The sequence below is a fragment of the Aplidium turbinatum genome, chromosome 2 (assembly GCF_918807975.1).
Source record: "Aplidium turbinatum chromosome 2, kaAplTurb1.1, whole genome shotgun sequence".
In the NCBI taxonomy this organism is placed as follows: Eukaryota; Metazoa; Chordata; class Ascidiacea; order Aplousobranchia; family Polyclinidae; genus Aplidium; species Aplidium turbinatum.
The window spans coordinates 42,720,950-42,738,278 of NC_137473.1; the positions used below are offsets into that span (position 1 = coordinate 42,720,950).

The following is a 17,329-nucleotide window of genomic DNA, read 5'->3' on the forward strand; positions in this document are numbered from 1 at the left end:
GAAAATTGTAACATAAGATTCCCGAATCCGTTCGTCTGTATGTAATGACCGAATAAGAAACACTCTTCAGGAAACGTCTTTTCGAGAATTGTATTTCTGTAAAAATAGCCTCAAAGCTGTCGAAATGGGGTGCAACGCGATACACCACTAAAAACTGTCACTACAGAACAGATTACTTGGATAAAAGACGGAAAATTTGTCCAGCTAGCAAGCACCAAGCAAACAGTTAAACTTGCGACTGACTTCCAACAAACAATTTTACGAATGACTAGAATAATTTGCGATATCTCAAATGCACGTAGACAGTAACTGTGACGCAATAATGAAAGACATTGTCACGCAATTCAAACCGTTGTTCAAAGGTAGTGATGCAATACTTTATCAGGTCTTACGACCGATGGTGCAATATTTGGACATTTTCTAGCAATTTCCATGACATAAGATGCCAGCTAGGTTAAGTAGACCATAACGGTTTTTATATGACGTTTGATTTGGTGAAAATTGTCGGGAACATAGCGGCCCCTAGTTATGACAGTCTGACATGGCATAACTAAAAAAGAATTGACGACAATTGTGAGCCAATGAATAAAAACACACGATACACAAATTGTTTGAATCACTCACGTTTATGTTAACACGTAAATACAAAGGGCATGCAAAGAATGAACAACAATACGAATAATACACGACGATACATGAAATTGGTACCATAGGTACACGTTAAAATGACGCTATATACAATGGTTGCGATAATAACCGACTGTTCTGGGCTCAGACAAGTGTCGGCCACCGCAGACAAACCAGGTTCAAACCCTAACACTTAGGTGTTCTTTACGGGGGCGAGGCACGAAATATCCCTCAACACGTAGTCTACTTTCACTTTCCCCGTACTCTCAACATAGTTGCAGACGGCAACTTTGGCTCTACGAACCACAGGCTTCCCTTTCCTAATTTGTGGAACTACCTCATGCACCCTCCCAAGTTGATACTTCCCACGTTTACCAATGTCTTGGAGAGAACCTACCACTACAAGTTGACCAGGCTCCAAATTCTCGGCCATTTTTAGCCATTTTTTCCGGCCCTGAAGACCTGGCAAGTAAAAATCGATCCATTTACTCCAAAACTGCTGAGAAAGTGACAAATTGAACCGATAATCCCTTCTTAGTTGGTCACGATCATGTGGTTGCCCAACAGCACAGTATGGGTCTAAGTATGGGGTCAAAAGTGAGGCAAGGGTGATGACAGTAAAATCCTTAGGGTCGTCACTCAAAGGTACCAAAGGGCGTTCGTTCACGTTCCGAACGGCACTACTGGTGTACGTAAGCAGTTCAATAAAACTGGGCTTACGTATTGAAGAGTCCAAAATGTGAAAAAAGTACTTGGTCATATCAGCCACGAAACCAAATCTACTCAGCCGAAATCTGGCCAAGAGATCTGCCAGAGGGTTTAAAAAATCAGGACCCGAAAACATTACATCATTAACACAAGTTCCTCGAAATTCAGACTTGCCATCGTAAACAACACGCTTTTTTAATTGTGACGTCACAAAGTATGGTAAATACCACTGAAATCCTTTTACATTTTCTGCTTCACCAGCACGCTCAATATAGCCAGTAGATTTAAGATCTTTCATGGTGTCAGTAAGGAAATCACGAAGTTCAGGTTGTTTTAAAGCCTTCTTCCTTAAAGCAGCAGCTCTATTTGACGCCAACACAAAATTGTTAGGTAAATCAATATCTTCCTTCAACGGTACAGGTATCTCAAATCGACCATCTTTCAACTCAATATTCGGTTCAACAAGTTCTCTAGCCAAATTATCATTGCGAGACAATTCACAGGTTTCATTTTGCAACGTCAAATCCTGAATGACTTTATTCAGGTCTGCTATTTCCATATCACGAGACTCAATTTTACGCTGAAAGCCAGAGATGACATCCGACTCTGAAGACGTCTGCACTCTGCACACATTAGCAACGCTTTCATCTAAGGGTGACTTACCACCACAAGCCAACCAACCGAGAGGAGTGAGCAAAACATGCGGTTCACTACGATTTTCACCAACACGCTCCTCTTTGGCCCACATCAAATAAGCGTTGTCGTTGCCAATCAGTACATCTACAGTACTACAATCATTCAAATGAAACATATTCACGTCATGAAAATGACGGAAACCACTTAAATCCTGCTTGTGCGGTAAAGTTTTAACATCATCAGCCCAAGCTGGGTTAACCACCGAAGTCATATCACAAAACAGTTCATCCGTCTCTAATGACTGGATGTTGAGTTTAACAAGGTCAGCACAGGTAGCTTTCTGACCAGCCAGGGTATCCATTTTAAACGACGCTTTATCGTACGGTTTAAGACCAAGTTCGCACACCAAATCACTCGAAACAAACGTCAACTGCGAACCAGGATCATGCTGACAATACACCAACTTCGATTTGCCAGTTATTGGATTCAAAACACGAGCAGCAGTAACGCGGTTAAAAGCTGCTTTAACATTTCCAATCTTAACATTACGCACAGGAACTCTGGCACGAGCATCATCTTTCCCAACCGAATCCAGAGAATCACGTGACGTCACATAAAAATCATGCAGAAGAAAATAGTGTTTCCTATCGTTGTTAGGCCCACACTTACGACAGTTATTTGCATGAACGCAATCCCTAACCATATGCTGGCGCAAACAATTCAAGCATTTGCCAGCTTTCACAATGACATCTCTCCGATCTTTAGGTGTCAAGCGCAAAAATTCTTTACAATTAGACAAAAAATGATATTCAACTTGACCACGTGACGAACAATAAAAACATGCCGGTATGTCACTACGTCTGGCCACACCACCGCGCGGTGCGCCAACAGCAGTCGAGTACTGCGAACTCCCTGAAATCACATTATGATGGGGCTTTACCGACGTCTGCCTAACCGGACAAGAAGGCAACTTTCCTTTGCCAAACTTTTTAAATTGCTGCGACTCACCAGAATCGCCCATTAGCATAATGCTAAAATCAGTCGACTTGCGCGTTTCCTCCCGTACTACAAAATCAAACAAACTCTGAAAAGTAGGTTCCTCAGTGCTACCATACTGATCACCTAAAAAGTCAAGATAACGCTGCTTAGCGTCAAACGGGAGTCGCTTAGCCAAATCCAAAACAAAACGTCCTTCTAATTTATCACGCTGACCATAAGCTTGCGCGTAAAGCAAACACTGCGACAATTCATCTTTAAACTGTTTCAAATCACTGGAAGAGATCGAAGTCAATTTGCTACCATAGCGGTACTTTATAATTTCCGGTTCGGCGAAAAGACCTCCACGAACCCCAAAGCGCTGGGACAAGCGAGCTAACGACATTTCTATCCTGTCTTCCTCTGACAAGCCAGGAGTGTCAGAAACCAAATTAGCAATCGTTTGCGCAGCTGTTCTAACACAAGCTGCTTGCAACAAAGTCAAACGAGTTCCTTTAAAGGGCGAAGCTGCCATCAAGGCCGTAACACGATTTTTAAAGAAGACAAATGGCATAGGCTATTATTACCATCGTAACCAATCAAGGCCGCCTTATCGAAAAACGTCCTACTATTTTGGTATTCAAAAAAGCAATCCTGCTGTTGAGAATTCGATTTAGCGGGAGAAGACAAACTATATCCCTTAAGGGGCTGAGGGGGCTCAGTCACATGCATAGCCCGATCACGCTCCTTACACACTAGGGTGGCTCGTTTTTGAACTTTTTTTTTAAATTCTCTCGGGGTAGTGGGGAAATGGTGCCAATGAGTGAGAAAACGCTCATGACAAAATTTGAGATTCGTAACAAATTGTCTTCAGCCTCCTCATGGGGCCCAAAAATCGAAAAATGGGGTCAAAAACGCATTTTTTTTCAAAAATATTTTTAGTTTGGGTAGATACAATATTGTTGAGATATATCTAATTAGCCTAAGAAAAAAAATTGTAGTAATTTGAACTATTCCTTCAGCTTCCTCACAGCTTCTGAAAATTTCATTTTGCTAAAAATTTCGCATTTTTGTTTGTGGTTACATAACTACAAACTTCGTCAGTGACGTAAATTCAAATAAAAGACGTCACTTTTTCCTACTAAATTAACCCAATTTTATTAAAAAATGACGCAACAGCTCAGGGCAGGTCTATAAAGAGAAATACAATGACGTTTTATAGCTGGAAAAATGTCTAACGCAATTATGTATCATGTAACCACCCACAAAAATGCGAAATTTTCAGCAAAATGAAAATTTTCAGAAGCTGTGAGGAAGCTGAAGGAATAGTTCAAATTACTACAATTTTTTTTCTTAGGCTAATTAGATATATCTAAACAATATTGTATCTACCCAAACTAAAAATATTTTTGAAAAAAAATGCGTTTTTGACCCCATTTTTCGATTTTTGGGCCCCATGAGGAGGCTGAAGACAAATTTTTACGAATCCCAAATTTTGTCATGAGCGTTTTCTCACTAATTGGCACCATTTCCCCACTACCCCGAGAGAATTATAAAAAAAAGTTCAAAATCGAGCCACCCTATTACACACATTAAAGTCGGGAGACGCGATACGCCTCTCACAACCACCCAAATTACGTGTTGCTGGGCGATCAAAAACTAGCGGCGCAGAAAACTGTGAAGGGGGCAAAGCATTACTGCTAATGGCGGCCCCGTGACCTGTACGCTCTGGGGGAGGAGTTCGGTTGTAATTTGCAGACCTTGGCTCTACAGCCTTCGGAAGACCCTTAGCCGCGGCCCCGAGACCTCCTGAAACAGCTGGAAAACATGTGGATTGTACAGGTCCACTTACGGATTGAACAGGCGTCTGGAAAAGGTTATGTAAATTAAACTGCGATTGATGTTCACTTCTGGAATGCCTAGAAGAGCCCTTCCTAGAGCTACGCCGGGAGCCCAACTCAGAACGATATTCAGCTAAAACTACCTCTTTACGTTGTTCGGCCCTCAACCGAGCGTCTTTGAGTGCGAACTCAGCAGCTCTAGCTTCAGCTTTCGCGGCGGCCTCAGCAGCTCTCGCTTCGGCCTCGGCTTGGATCTGGAGCTCCTCTCGTCTTAGCTGTAGGTTAATTTGTGCAATTATTCGAGACGAAGTCCTAGATATCCTAGTGCTTACATTTGAGGCGCTATCCTCAGGATGTATGTCAGCATCCAACATATCTGAGAACTCATTTACTTTTTGTTCAAAGTTATTTTTTAACGAGTTAAATTCGGGATCTACCCTATCACGAAGTTCTGCCAAGATTGCAGAGTTAAAAATTTTACTCAAAAGAGCATGGAAATGCTGTAATTCCTCTTCTAAAGCAGATACGTTAGAGCGAAAAATTAACAGTTCCTGCTTATCACTCAAAGAACCTAGGGCTACAGAAAGTTTCCCAATTTGAGTCAAAATATCCCGTCTAAGATGCCGGGCCTCTCGAACTGACTTAGCCTCATCGTTACTGGGTCCCTCCCCAGAATGGCCTGCCCGACCGCAAAGAACACCATCAGGCTTAAACTCAGTCGAGTCGACGGCGGTCGAGTCCCTGTCGCCACCGAGTGTAGACATATTAAATGTTGGGGCTAAATTTAACAATTAAAAAAATTAAGTTACACAAACACACAAAATTAAGTTATAAAAAACTTAACTGCAAAGACCGTAAAAATACAAAAAAAATTTAAATGCACGATACCGTAGTTGTACGGGTATATGAAGTCCTAGAGTTCCACAAAACTTGCTTGGGTTCGTTCACTTGAATCTTTAAGCACAGATCGATCGTCTTTAATCTTTTTTCTTCAAATGAATGTCAATGTTGTTTTTTCTTCAGAACCAACAAAGAAACGCCTTTAATTTTTAACTTGAAGTTCTTCAGTACCAATTGAGAAGAAATGTCTTTAATTTTCTTTTGCTTCTGTAGACTACCAACCAACAAGATCTTCTTTTATTATTTTGCTTTAATTTCTTCTTGACCTACCAACCGACAAGAACTCGTCTTTTATTATTTATGGTCACAGCGGTAAACCATAATCTCTTCGTGGGAAAATTGTAACATAAGATTCCCGAATCCGTTCGTCTGTATGTAATGACCGAATAAGAAACACTCTTCAGGAAACGTCTATTCGAGAATTGTATTTCTGTAAAAATAGCCTCAAAGCTGTCGAAATGGGGTGCAACGCGATACACCACTAAAAACTGTCACTACAGAACAGATTACTTGGATAAAAGACGGAAAATTTGTCCAGCTAGCAAGCACCAAGCAAACAGTTAAATTTGCGACTGACTTCCAACAAACAATTTTACGAATGACTAGAATAATTATGGTTGAAAAAGTACTGTGACCTCCCTACCCGAATTGTTTTATAAAAGTAGGCTATTCACCAGATTTATATAAATTCATATTTTGTAGTTGCCCAAATCAAGATGATGCATTTATTGATATTATGAAAAAAATTAAAGACTTTGTAAATTTTGATGCCGAGGCAACTGCATCATGCCAATTTGGGCAGTTTTATAAATAGACTATGATCAGATAATTTCATATTTTTTGTTGCCCAAATCTAAACGATACAGTTATGTAAATGGGAAAAATTAATGAATTTGTTCGTTTTGGGGAAACTGCCTCACGCTAATTTGGGCAGTTGCATAAACAGACTAATCAGTTTCATCAAATAGCCTAATTTCGTGTTTTCAGCTGCCCAAATCAACACGATGCATTTGTAAAAATTAATAAAATTAGCTATATAGCAAATTTTGCGTTTTGATTTGGGCAGTTTCACAAAAGTATTAGAGACATATTTTGGTGGCTGCCCAAATTGGCATGATGCAGTTGGTTAAATGCATTTCGTACTACAATTTGATCACCATGGAATACAATGCATCAATACGGGTGTGCCAAATGACAATTTTGCGGCACATTTCTTGTGCAAATAAGAGACTGTACTTAGTTTGATAGGTAAAAGATACTAATTTATAGTTTTATGCAATTTTGTAGCTTTTTATATAGCAATTTTTGCCCTAATAATTTCAAGATTTTGCGACGTTTTGAAACAACAGGGGGGGGCGGCTGCCCCCACGGCTCGTACGGCTATGCTTGGTATCGAATAGAGCACCAATCACAAATTGTAAATCAAACGACCCTCGCGTGATGGAGACTGCAGTCACTTCGCTAAAGTTGATGGCAACTCACGCGAATCAGTAATCGCTTTCACTGTCATACACGTAACCATGGACAATTACAATGCGAGCAGTTTATTGTACAGTCAATCATTTGCTTAAGCAGAAAGTTCACAATATCGAATACATAATTAGCATGCCATGCAAAACCACTTCTAATGAAACAAAGACGCGCGGGTACCAGCTGTGACGTCACATCGGTTTGTTGCGAGGTTGGTGAGGTGTGACGTTGACGTCACAAGCATAGTCACTCGCCGCGCGAAAGACGCCGCCTCCGGGTGATGACGTACACAATTGTGAGAAGCTTTTCCAGTACATAAATAACTTTCAATAGATGGCGCACTTGACCGAAGTTAGCGGTTCCGCGGCAAAGGGCCTTATCGTCATCTTCCCTTCCGAGAAGATGACGACAGAGCAACGTCATATACCACGTCACCGTTAAGTCATCGATCGTGTCGTCAAATCTGATGTACTTCTTCGTCATATCGAAGTTGTAGACTGTTCAGGTATTGCAGCATCATAGTCCCGATAAACTAAATCAATGACATCTCCCCGTAGGGTATCTTGTCAATTAGTGGTGTCTATAGCAAAGCTGCATGTGGCATAGGCCTATCAGGAAATACAGGAGCAAATAGTAAACATCGTTTCGACCGTTTGCAGGCTTGAGATCAGATCAACGCTTGACATCGTTTTTGCTTCACAATAATTTCTACTTCTTAGTTAAAAAAGACATGAAAGTTACACACATAAAAAGTAATACCGTTTGTAGTTCATAAGCTATGCAGGGCATCACGTATTAAAAATAAAACCATAAAGTGCCGACATAAAACTTGCTCAAAGGCGCCCTCCGTGGACGCTTGCAAATTTATGTCAATGAGAAGAAAGCCAGTGAAGCTTAGAAAGGACGTATTCCAAAGGTTTGCGCTTCACTTACAATAGTTCTTGTCCTTGAACTTTATTAAGTTTTGTAGTACATAGTTGGTATTTTGTCTCGTCCAGTTTTTACTCGATCTCGTTATGAAAGAGTTTCGTAGACAGATGGAAAAGTTTAGAAGTTCACAATGATCTAAGATCTCCATCACACAGTGCGTGTCTATTGATGGATGAAGGTATTTCGTATCGACCGGCTAAATCCAATTGTAGGTATCCACGTCAGAAAGCAAATCCAGACAATTTACGTGATTGTAACCATAACAACGGCGGAGTCAGTTCCTGTGGGGCTGGCGACTTCCAGCCGATACTTTCCGGCGTCAGATGTTTTCGTTCCAAGGATCGTGAGAGTTGTTGATCTGTCGCTGCTCTCGATGCGAATGCGGCCGCTGTCGTCCCCGTCACTGCAAAGCCAAGTAGTTGCGTCATAGACAATCACCAATCTCGTCACTTTGTAGTAAAAGTTGAGCAAGGAACTTGTTTGTTCGTGAGTGTTTCGCCAACCATGTCAGGCCTTAAGCATTTAAAAGTTAAATCAAATAAAATGGAAAACTTATTTGTTCATTTCTTGTATTTTTGAAGTTAATAAAATATAACAAAACGTAATAGGCTAAAGCTAAACGATTCGAAAGCCAAAACAGTACCATAGTTGCAAAAATAGACGGTTGCTTGGCACATTTAAATCAACAGCCTGTCTGAAAAGAAAAAAAATACGGCTTTGAAACCTCTTGTAGCATTATTTCAAAACTGGGTTTATGCACTAAGGTTCAATAACATTTTAAGTTGAATCTTAGTTGCTCTATTCATCACCATGACTTGCCTCATGGTCATCCCGTTTCGAAACCACACGGCTACTGACGGGCCGTGTCCTGTCATAGAAGTAGTCAACGTGAGAGCTTTTCCACTGCTGACTGATACGCTACCAGGGAGAGCACCAATTTTGCAGGGTTCTGTTCATAAAGTCAAAAGATACATTGAAAAGTTCAATTTTGATCGTCATTGCTGCTAGCCTGTGTTACTATTACAACTTTATTGCAGACAAAAATTGTCAATAGAAACAACACTAAAACAGGCGGTGTAATCAATTAGTGATCAAAATAAAGAGACTGCTGAAATTGTTTGAAGTAGGCTTTCAGATCTGTCAAAACAGTCAGAAGTCATCAAAGGTATTATCAGACTGTTGTCGGAGTTAATACAACGTTGTATAAGGAAAAATATGTTTTTTTTTCTCAATGAGGCGTCAAAAGTGATGACATTTAATTTTATGCTCATGTGCGTTCACATAACGTGGCAGATTATAATATGCATGATTCTAAAAGCGTCATAGAAAGCACACGAAAACGATTTCGACTAACAACCGTTGAACATTCATCAGATCGCAATAGTAACTGTTTGGCAATGCAGTAAAGTGAACACATTTGCCGCAAAATGCCCAGTATATCAGTCCAACAGTTATTTAAGTGACAAGCAGTTACACAAAGGACAAACTAAACGAATTCTGGCCATGCATTACCTGACGCTGATGTTACAGATGAAGCACGCGAAGAGGAATAGGACGTAATTTGGCTAGTTTGTTTCCGAGAGGTTTCAAGATGTCGCATAAGGTCAGTGGTCGGAGACTTGGCGTGATGCTGTCCGCTTGTTCTCGCCAGCCTTTCCGCTTTCCGTTGCATGCTAGCGCATGCTTCGCGACTGAGCCGATGGCTGGTGAGCGAACTTGCTCCCGAACGTGCAAAAAGTTCGCAATCGTAACATCCCGCATCTTCCTCACAAACATTGGAAATTATCAGGGAGTAACACGATCCTTGACATTCAGTTGTCCACCGAGGATTTCTTGTCCTAAAAAAAGAAATGATTTAATGCCAAGCCATAGTACAAGAGCAAGTATTAATTTGAAGTTATACACTTGAATTCCTACGATCCCAATAGTGCACGTACCCAATAGGTACTCCATCTTTTTTCCACGACACCGATTCCACGTCATCTGGGTTGCTGACGCTACATTCCAAGTGCACACTTCCATTTAATCTTAATTCAACATGAAGCGGGCCGACCACCAACGGACCCCTGTCACTTCTTCTCTGTGTGGAGGAGATGCTGGTGTCACGTGATAGTACTGACGATGACATCAATGGGCGACGGCATGACGTCACGTCAAGCGTAAAATCGACTGTCACGGATCCTTTGCTTGACTCGGCGATGCATTTGTAAAGACCAGAATCAGTGACACGGCAGTTGCGAACTTCCAAGACCCGTTTGCCGCGCGTGGCACTTAGAGAAAACTTCTCGTTGTCCCTTAGCGTCTTATCTTCATGGAGCCACAGAACTGTAATGAATCATAAGTTGCTCATAACTTGCTGTGACGTCATGCTACCTAGTTTATAGCAGTTGCTTATGCTTAAATATACCGAGAGATGTTCTCCTCTGACATACTGCAATTTAGACTCTCTAAATTTAAAACTACCGTATAGTGTAAGCAAGAGAAACAATGCAACGCCTTCTGTCAATACATTAAGCTTCTTGCTGGTAGCTAATGTTTCATCCAAGGCAACATATCCAAATATCCATATACGAAAAATACCTTTAGGCGAAGGTGTTCCGTCACATTGCGCGGTGAACCTAGCATTGTCCCCTTCAAGAACAATCTGATTCTTCGGGCTAATGATGAAATATGGAGATCCTGCTACGGAAGGGGAGGGCATTGTCCTCATATGATCGCTTGTTCCAGAGGAAAAAGATGCAGTAAAAGCGTCAGCAGCTGAACTCTTCATCCGAGATCTACAAACCGAACAAACATCAATGCTTGGCCGAAACAGAGATGATAATTCATGACGTCATCTTTGGTGATACAATCAAATTTGCTGAGCTCGTACAGGTAAAGCAAATCGTATTTTCCTCGATTCATAAATACAGGTCCAATCTTAATTCGTAAAATACCGAGCTAATACAATCATTAAATTTTTATCGAATACGTTGCATTTTATCAAACATTCTCCAGCTGGTTTGCATTGTAAAACATTGTTCACTCAACAAAGGCGAATTCCTACCTCGACAATGACGTGCTTGCGTCTATTCGTTCCATCGTCATGTGGAAGTTATCCACGTTACGCTTGGATGAGCTCGATTCGAACTCGGACCCGGTGACGTCAAGAGTTGCGTAATCAGATGCTTCTCCTTTCCTGTTCCGCGCACAACATCTGTACGTCCCACTATCGCCCTCGTGTGCTCGCACGATTTCTAACGAGGTCACACCTTTGCAATACGTGAGTGTGGTTAATAGACCGGAACTAGTTATATTTTGCTACAAAGGTATTGAAACAATTTTGAAAAATTACCTCCTATATTGCTGATGTGGTACTTGGTTCCTCCAGGAGCTAATTCTGAGCCATTTTTATACCACGTGATCTTTGGTTCCGGCCGGCCACGCACAAACGCGCTCATTTTTGTGCTCATGCCTGCTGGCACAACGTGCGAGCGCATGCGCAGTTCGAAAGTTGGCGCGTAGTCAGCAGCCGATGATGTCACTCCGTAATCGAAGTCAGTCTTAAGTCGAGAGCTCGTAAACTCGATCCCGGATGAAAGATCTTCCTCATATTCGCCATTATGGCTCCTCCTGGAACAGCGACCATTTGTCACACACAAACACAGTTTACAATGGCATAGCAAGCCAAAAACATTGAGGAGATCTTCGCTGTTTTTGTTAATGAAAAACCGTAAAAAGAAACCTTCTACCATCAAAATAAACGATCATAACATGACTCGGCAAGAAAATTAGCAAAAATATCACTGCAATACATCGTTGCAGCTCACATTTAAAGATAAAAATTTCAATCGACGCTCATTATCTCGTAGTTACCAAGGACGTGGGGTAAGACAATAACACTGAGTTGCCTAGAAACACGGTTCTTCAAACGCTAAGTGAAAGAAGTTTGAGTACCTTGATCTTCGTGACTTTCTGGCCATTCTGGAAGCCTGTTTTCTGCGATAATCTTCTTCACTATCTTCTGATGAAGAAGACGGAGAAATCGGTCTCCTTCGTTGCTTTGTCATAACAACCTCGGATATTGGCCGCATCAGTTCTTCAAACTCGAACGATCTGATAAAAAAGTTAAAAAATTTTAAAACCAAAACCTATTTACTCTTCTCCGCACTTTAGAAAATGTTGCAAAAGTAAATTTTGTATCTCGTGAAAGAAAATTTTGTATGTGAAGGAACTCTGAACGAATACATTTCTGGAAGGCAAAATTATTCAATCAACCCACAAGTGTTTTCCACTACAAGCAAACCGCAATCCGCAAGTTGTTTAACTATTCTTCGCCAAATCACAATTTATAACCATGACAGTCTTTTATCTTTTAAGTTTAATCACCTTCGTCGTCTCAGTTTTGTCATGTATTCAGGTTCCTCACGCATCTTCTTCCTGCGTGATCGTTTCTCCGACGACGCGGACTTTCGCGAAGATTCGATTGTCATTTCTACGATCTCTTCTTCTTGTCGTCGCTTCTGGCGTTCGCGTCGCTTGCGTTGGTATTCTCGTTCGTCTTCGCTTTCCGACGACGAGTACACCACGGCGGGCAAACGCGACTGCTTCTCTGTCGCGATCTTTACGTCAGTGCCTTCGTACTTCCAAGCATCGAAGGATATCGGACGCAGCAACTCGTCGTCAGAATCTACTGTCATAGACGTTTCGCCGAAGCGCTCCTTTGTTCTGAAACGTTGACAGTGGTTAGAAGGTCATAAAGTAAACATTAGTACGATTTTAAAGCCTATTTAATACGAAAATAATACGTCAAGTTTTGCTTATTTCTGTTCACGGTGAGTGGATGTTTCCACCACCAGAAAATACGTTGTCCAAAGAATCTTAACTACGATTCAGGTGTGCAAAGCGAAAACCGGAGACAAATTGCTTCTAGACTACAGTAATAATGTCATGACACACAGTAGATGCAATTTAATCACAAATTACCAATCAACCAATAAAACTATAAAAGCAAAATTTTTATTTCTCTCAACATTTCTTCTCGCACAAGACATCACGCAAAGAAACGCCCTTAACAAAAAAGAAAAGAAAAAAATGTAACTATTGCAATTTCAAGCACTATTCAACGACACAAAACAAACCACTCACTTAGAAGATCTTCGCTTCGAGTTGAGAACTTGATCGTGTTTCAACCTCAGGTTGAGGAAGGACTCAGAGGAATCAGGCTTCTTTGGAATCTTTACAGGTTTATATTGAAACTTTTCTTGCACCATCTCGTCGTGCGTTTCAGAGGGGGCTCTGAAAGAATCTCTTTGTTCTCTCAAGATGTCGCAGTAACTTTTGTAGTCTTCAACATCTTTCTTTGTGCTGTCTCTTTCTTCAGCCTCCTTCATATAGTCTTTGGCATCTTTTTCGTCAAGGTAATTTTGAAGAGGTTGCAGAACCTATAAGATAAAATAAGTAGAAATCAATATGCTACAGCCTCGTGTAGCATAGGATATAGAACCTTAAAATTTGTTTTCGTTGGTAAGAGATTTTAATTTCTCAATGACACTTCTTATTTCTGGATGGTTTTATCGTCAATAATAAGACAATGTAAGATTTGTTTTGCATCGCATTCTGTGGGAATAATATTAACAAGATAAAATGCGCTGAAAATGACTTGAAAATAAGATGCACTGAAGTAAACGTTCTTTCATTAGAAAATATTCCGGTTTCTTTTCAACGTTATTAAAAAAGTAATAGCATTTCTATTTTAAAATGAAAACAAATACAAGTTAACTGGTGAGATAAACTGAGCATCGAAGAAAAACATTGCAATCAACCAAACGATTTCAACAGCTACCTTCAGTTAATAACTTAACCATCCAAACCATCTAAACTAGATCAATTGTAAAAAAAAAAAACATTATTAGTATTATTATAAGTACTTCCAGAAAAAACAGATTTTTTCAATGATTAAAAAAAAAACATTTGAAAAAACACTTTTACAGCAAATTTTGAGTTCTCTGGCAATAGTGTGATACAACACCCATTGCATACTGCTATTGTGAATGATACAGGAATGGTTAATGTTAAACAAACAAACCAAATGCTTTAGGAAGGTGCGATTTTTGCGACGCATGTAAGCAATGCCGTGTGCTGTAAGAATATATGCAGGAGTGTTTTACTTAGTCGCGGATCAGAAAGACTTCAAGCAAACACATTTTAATCAATTCTCTAACATCAAAAATGAGTAAAAAGTGTTTTTTTACCTCATCATCGTCAGACATTGGCTTGAAGTATTGCTTCCATTGAGGCCTAACGAACGGTAAGCTTCCGCGACGGCGTCGTGGAGGTGACAGTGACCTCAGCCTTTTTCTCTGCACATCTTTCTCATCGCAACTTAAATCGACGTCAATATGGGACGACGACGGTGTACCTACTATGATGTCATCAACGCTTCGCATTGGTCTTCCTCGACTGTAAATATTTATGTTTTAGTTTCGCTTTGGGGAAATTGATATGGAAATTTCTAGTTTGGAACCATAATGATTAATGACGTAATAGAAACATATAATGCTGCGTAAAACGTCACTGGTAGGTTAATGCTTACAATGTTGCCTACAGGTAATGCAATATGACTTATCTCTTTTTCTTCGTTTTTGCTCCGAAGGGGCCTAGTCTTATCCTGAAAGCCTAGTCAACCAACACTTCATATGAATAGGAAACTTCCCTTAGATGTTATCACTAACAAAACTAACTTCAGTCATTAAAACCGGAAAAGTTTTGCTCTATTGATTATGATTCAACTTACGGAATTGATGTTCCGAGTCTCTTGTCTGGAATAGTGTAAGCAAGATCAGGAACGAATCTGCGCTTCAATCGATAACTTCTTCGCTCTTCCCTCGTTATGTCGGTGGGATGATAGATTTCTTTGCTGTCTCGAACTTTCTTGTACCATTTAAGATCGCTGAGTGGGACGAAATTTTTCAGTTCGAAATTTTCCTTCAGCGACTTTTCAGATCTTAGAATAGGTTCAGGAACTTGGTAAGGCATGCGCAGGTTCAACTCCCGTCGTGATTCTTCTTTTCGCTTTTCCTTTTCTTCTCTCTCCGCTGTATCGGTGATAGGCTCCCGGTACGTCATGCTTTGCACTGAAGCACTGAGCAAAGCTTCTTTTGCCGCAGTGTTGAGTCTGACGTCGACAGCTCCGCTTGTCTGAGCCGACAGCTTGTCAGCGAACTTGTAAGTTTTTTCGCGCATTATTAAGTCAGCATCCTTTCTCGGCCTGAAAGTAAAATAACATGTCAGATCAATGAACCATGATACTATGCACATTTCTTCATTCACAAAACTAAGTGACTGTTCATGAAACTTGTAAAGAAAGGATGTTCCTAGATCAGACTATTATAAGTAATAGTGTACGCCTCGATAGCTAGGATGGTTAGCACGTGACTTTGTGAACGAAAAAGATTCAAGATGAAGCGGCACTGGCTCGACTCTCGCGGTGTGCGCTTGAGCAAGCATTCTAAGGACTGCTCTCCATTCTGCGGCACCTAATGGGTGGAAGAATTCTCCGACAGTAACACTTCAACAATAGGAAACTCCACTCTGTCAATATCGGTAACCGGCCCTGCGTCAAAAGCCTCTTAAGTATGCGAAACTATCAGTAGGATAAAGATTCAAAACCAAACCAACCAACAAAACAATTTGCCACATTGTTTACTCACTTTTTCCTCTTTTTGTAGGTAAGGCCATGTACTTGAAGTGTTGCCTGGCAACTAGCGGTTCCCGCCGAGTTGGTAGCGGTAACCTTGTACTGGCCACTGTCTTGTTGGAAAGTGTCCCGGATGAGAAGGAAACACGAGTGCTGATCTTCCCACTCGATGTCATGATGATGATCGGCACGAATCGGTTTGCCATCTTTCTCCCTGCAAAAGTTACTAAATCATGAAGCAGAACGTTAAAAGCAAACTAGCGTTGTTTTGGCTGAACACAAAACAAATTTTGCTTCATCTTGGACCAATTCTAGCGTTTTGAAACATGCTTCTAATACTCGTCGTTGTAGTGCTGTACAACTTACCATTCGATGGTTGGTTTCGGAAATCCAGTAACTCTAATGTCGAATCGAGCGTTTTCGCCTTCCTCAGTTTCCTGATTGGCGAGGAGACGACGGAACATCGGACGAACACTTAGGTCCTCTTTGGCGGGTTTAGCTGCGGCGAAAAGTCGTACATCACTTAACTGCTAAAATGATCCATTCAGCAATACATTTATAATGTATGTGGATTTTCTCGTAAGACTCACCATTGACTACCAGAGATGCTTTACAGCTGTCTTCTCCGTATAGATTCCTGGCTACAATTGAGACTTCTCCGCTGTCATCCAGTTGGCAGTTCTTAATTTCGAGAGTGTAGAGTCCTTTCTCTTCTATTTCTGTGTAGCGCGTTTCATCAGCCGCTGATTTTATTTTCTGCCCATTGTGATACCACGTGATTTCTGGTGCTGGATGGACAGTCACTATAAAATAAACAAAACGTTTGATTACGACGTATATCTTCCACAGTGTAGTGAAATTAAAACAGCACATAGGCTGAAAAATATGCGTCTGTGTGGAAACCCTGAAGCATTGTGGCTCTTAGTTTGTAACGAGCATCAACGTCTAGTGGTAGAATGGTTAGCGGTATTGTCAGTTTACAAAAATTCAGTCAGTTTAACCAAAGGCGTTCCGGCAAGCGCCACAGCTAACCTGTTATCGAATAGGTTGCATTTTCTCCAGTGTACACGGTGCGGTTATAGAGAGGCAAGGTGAATTCGGGAGGGGACTTTACTATCCTGGATACCTCACCAGGACCGGGTCGCCTGCTGCGCTTCTTGTGCTTGCTCATGTAGATACCTCGTCGGGTTCGTGTCCATTCCCTAACAAAGAAACAATAAGTTATGTAATAAGTGACGACAATTAAAGCCTTATTGAAGAGATGCTAAAGTCATAGAAAGGATCACGCACTAAGGCACTTCCTCTATGGGCGATCACAAATCTAAAACTTCAACGAATCATCAAATGATATAAAACTCTAAAGTCTTTGCTCGAAGTCAATCTTTATACCATCGACGACTAGCTATCTCCTACACAGCATTACATTATTTTGCAATTTATTTTATTCATCATCATCTCGATTGACTTCGAGCAAAAACTTTAGAGTGTTATGTCAATTAAGCATTATTAATAAAACATGAAACTTAGTACGTATACTTAATAAATAAAGAGAAGTGGCAAAAGT

General features: G+C 40.7%; 1 protein-coding gene across 1 annotated transcript in view; it reads right to left on the reverse strand.

Moving 5' to 3' along the window:
* Positions 1-7,163: 7,163 nt before the first annotated feature.
* Positions 7,164-17,329, reverse strand: part of LOC145764311 (titin-like) — a 208,059-nt gene continuing 197,893 nt past the window's right edge. The window contains 16 exon segments of the mRNA XM_082575929.1: positions 7,164-8,490; positions 8,907-9,036; positions 9,600-9,925; positions 10,025-10,412; positions 10,668-10,851; positions 11,076-11,338; positions 11,422-11,696; positions 12,024-12,182; positions 12,456-12,794; positions 13,215-13,510; positions 14,321-14,530; positions 14,868-15,336; positions 15,779-15,979; positions 16,132-16,264; positions 16,356-16,568; positions 16,798-16,967. Coding sequence (XP_082432055.1) covers positions 8,331-8,490; positions 8,907-9,036; positions 9,600-9,925; positions 10,025-10,412; positions 10,668-10,851; positions 11,076-11,338; positions 11,422-11,696; positions 12,024-12,182; positions 12,456-12,794; positions 13,215-13,510; positions 14,321-14,530; positions 14,868-15,336; positions 15,779-15,979; positions 16,132-16,264; positions 16,356-16,568; positions 16,798-16,967 — 3,916 coding nt within the window. The 3' untranslated portion in view covers positions 7,164-8,330.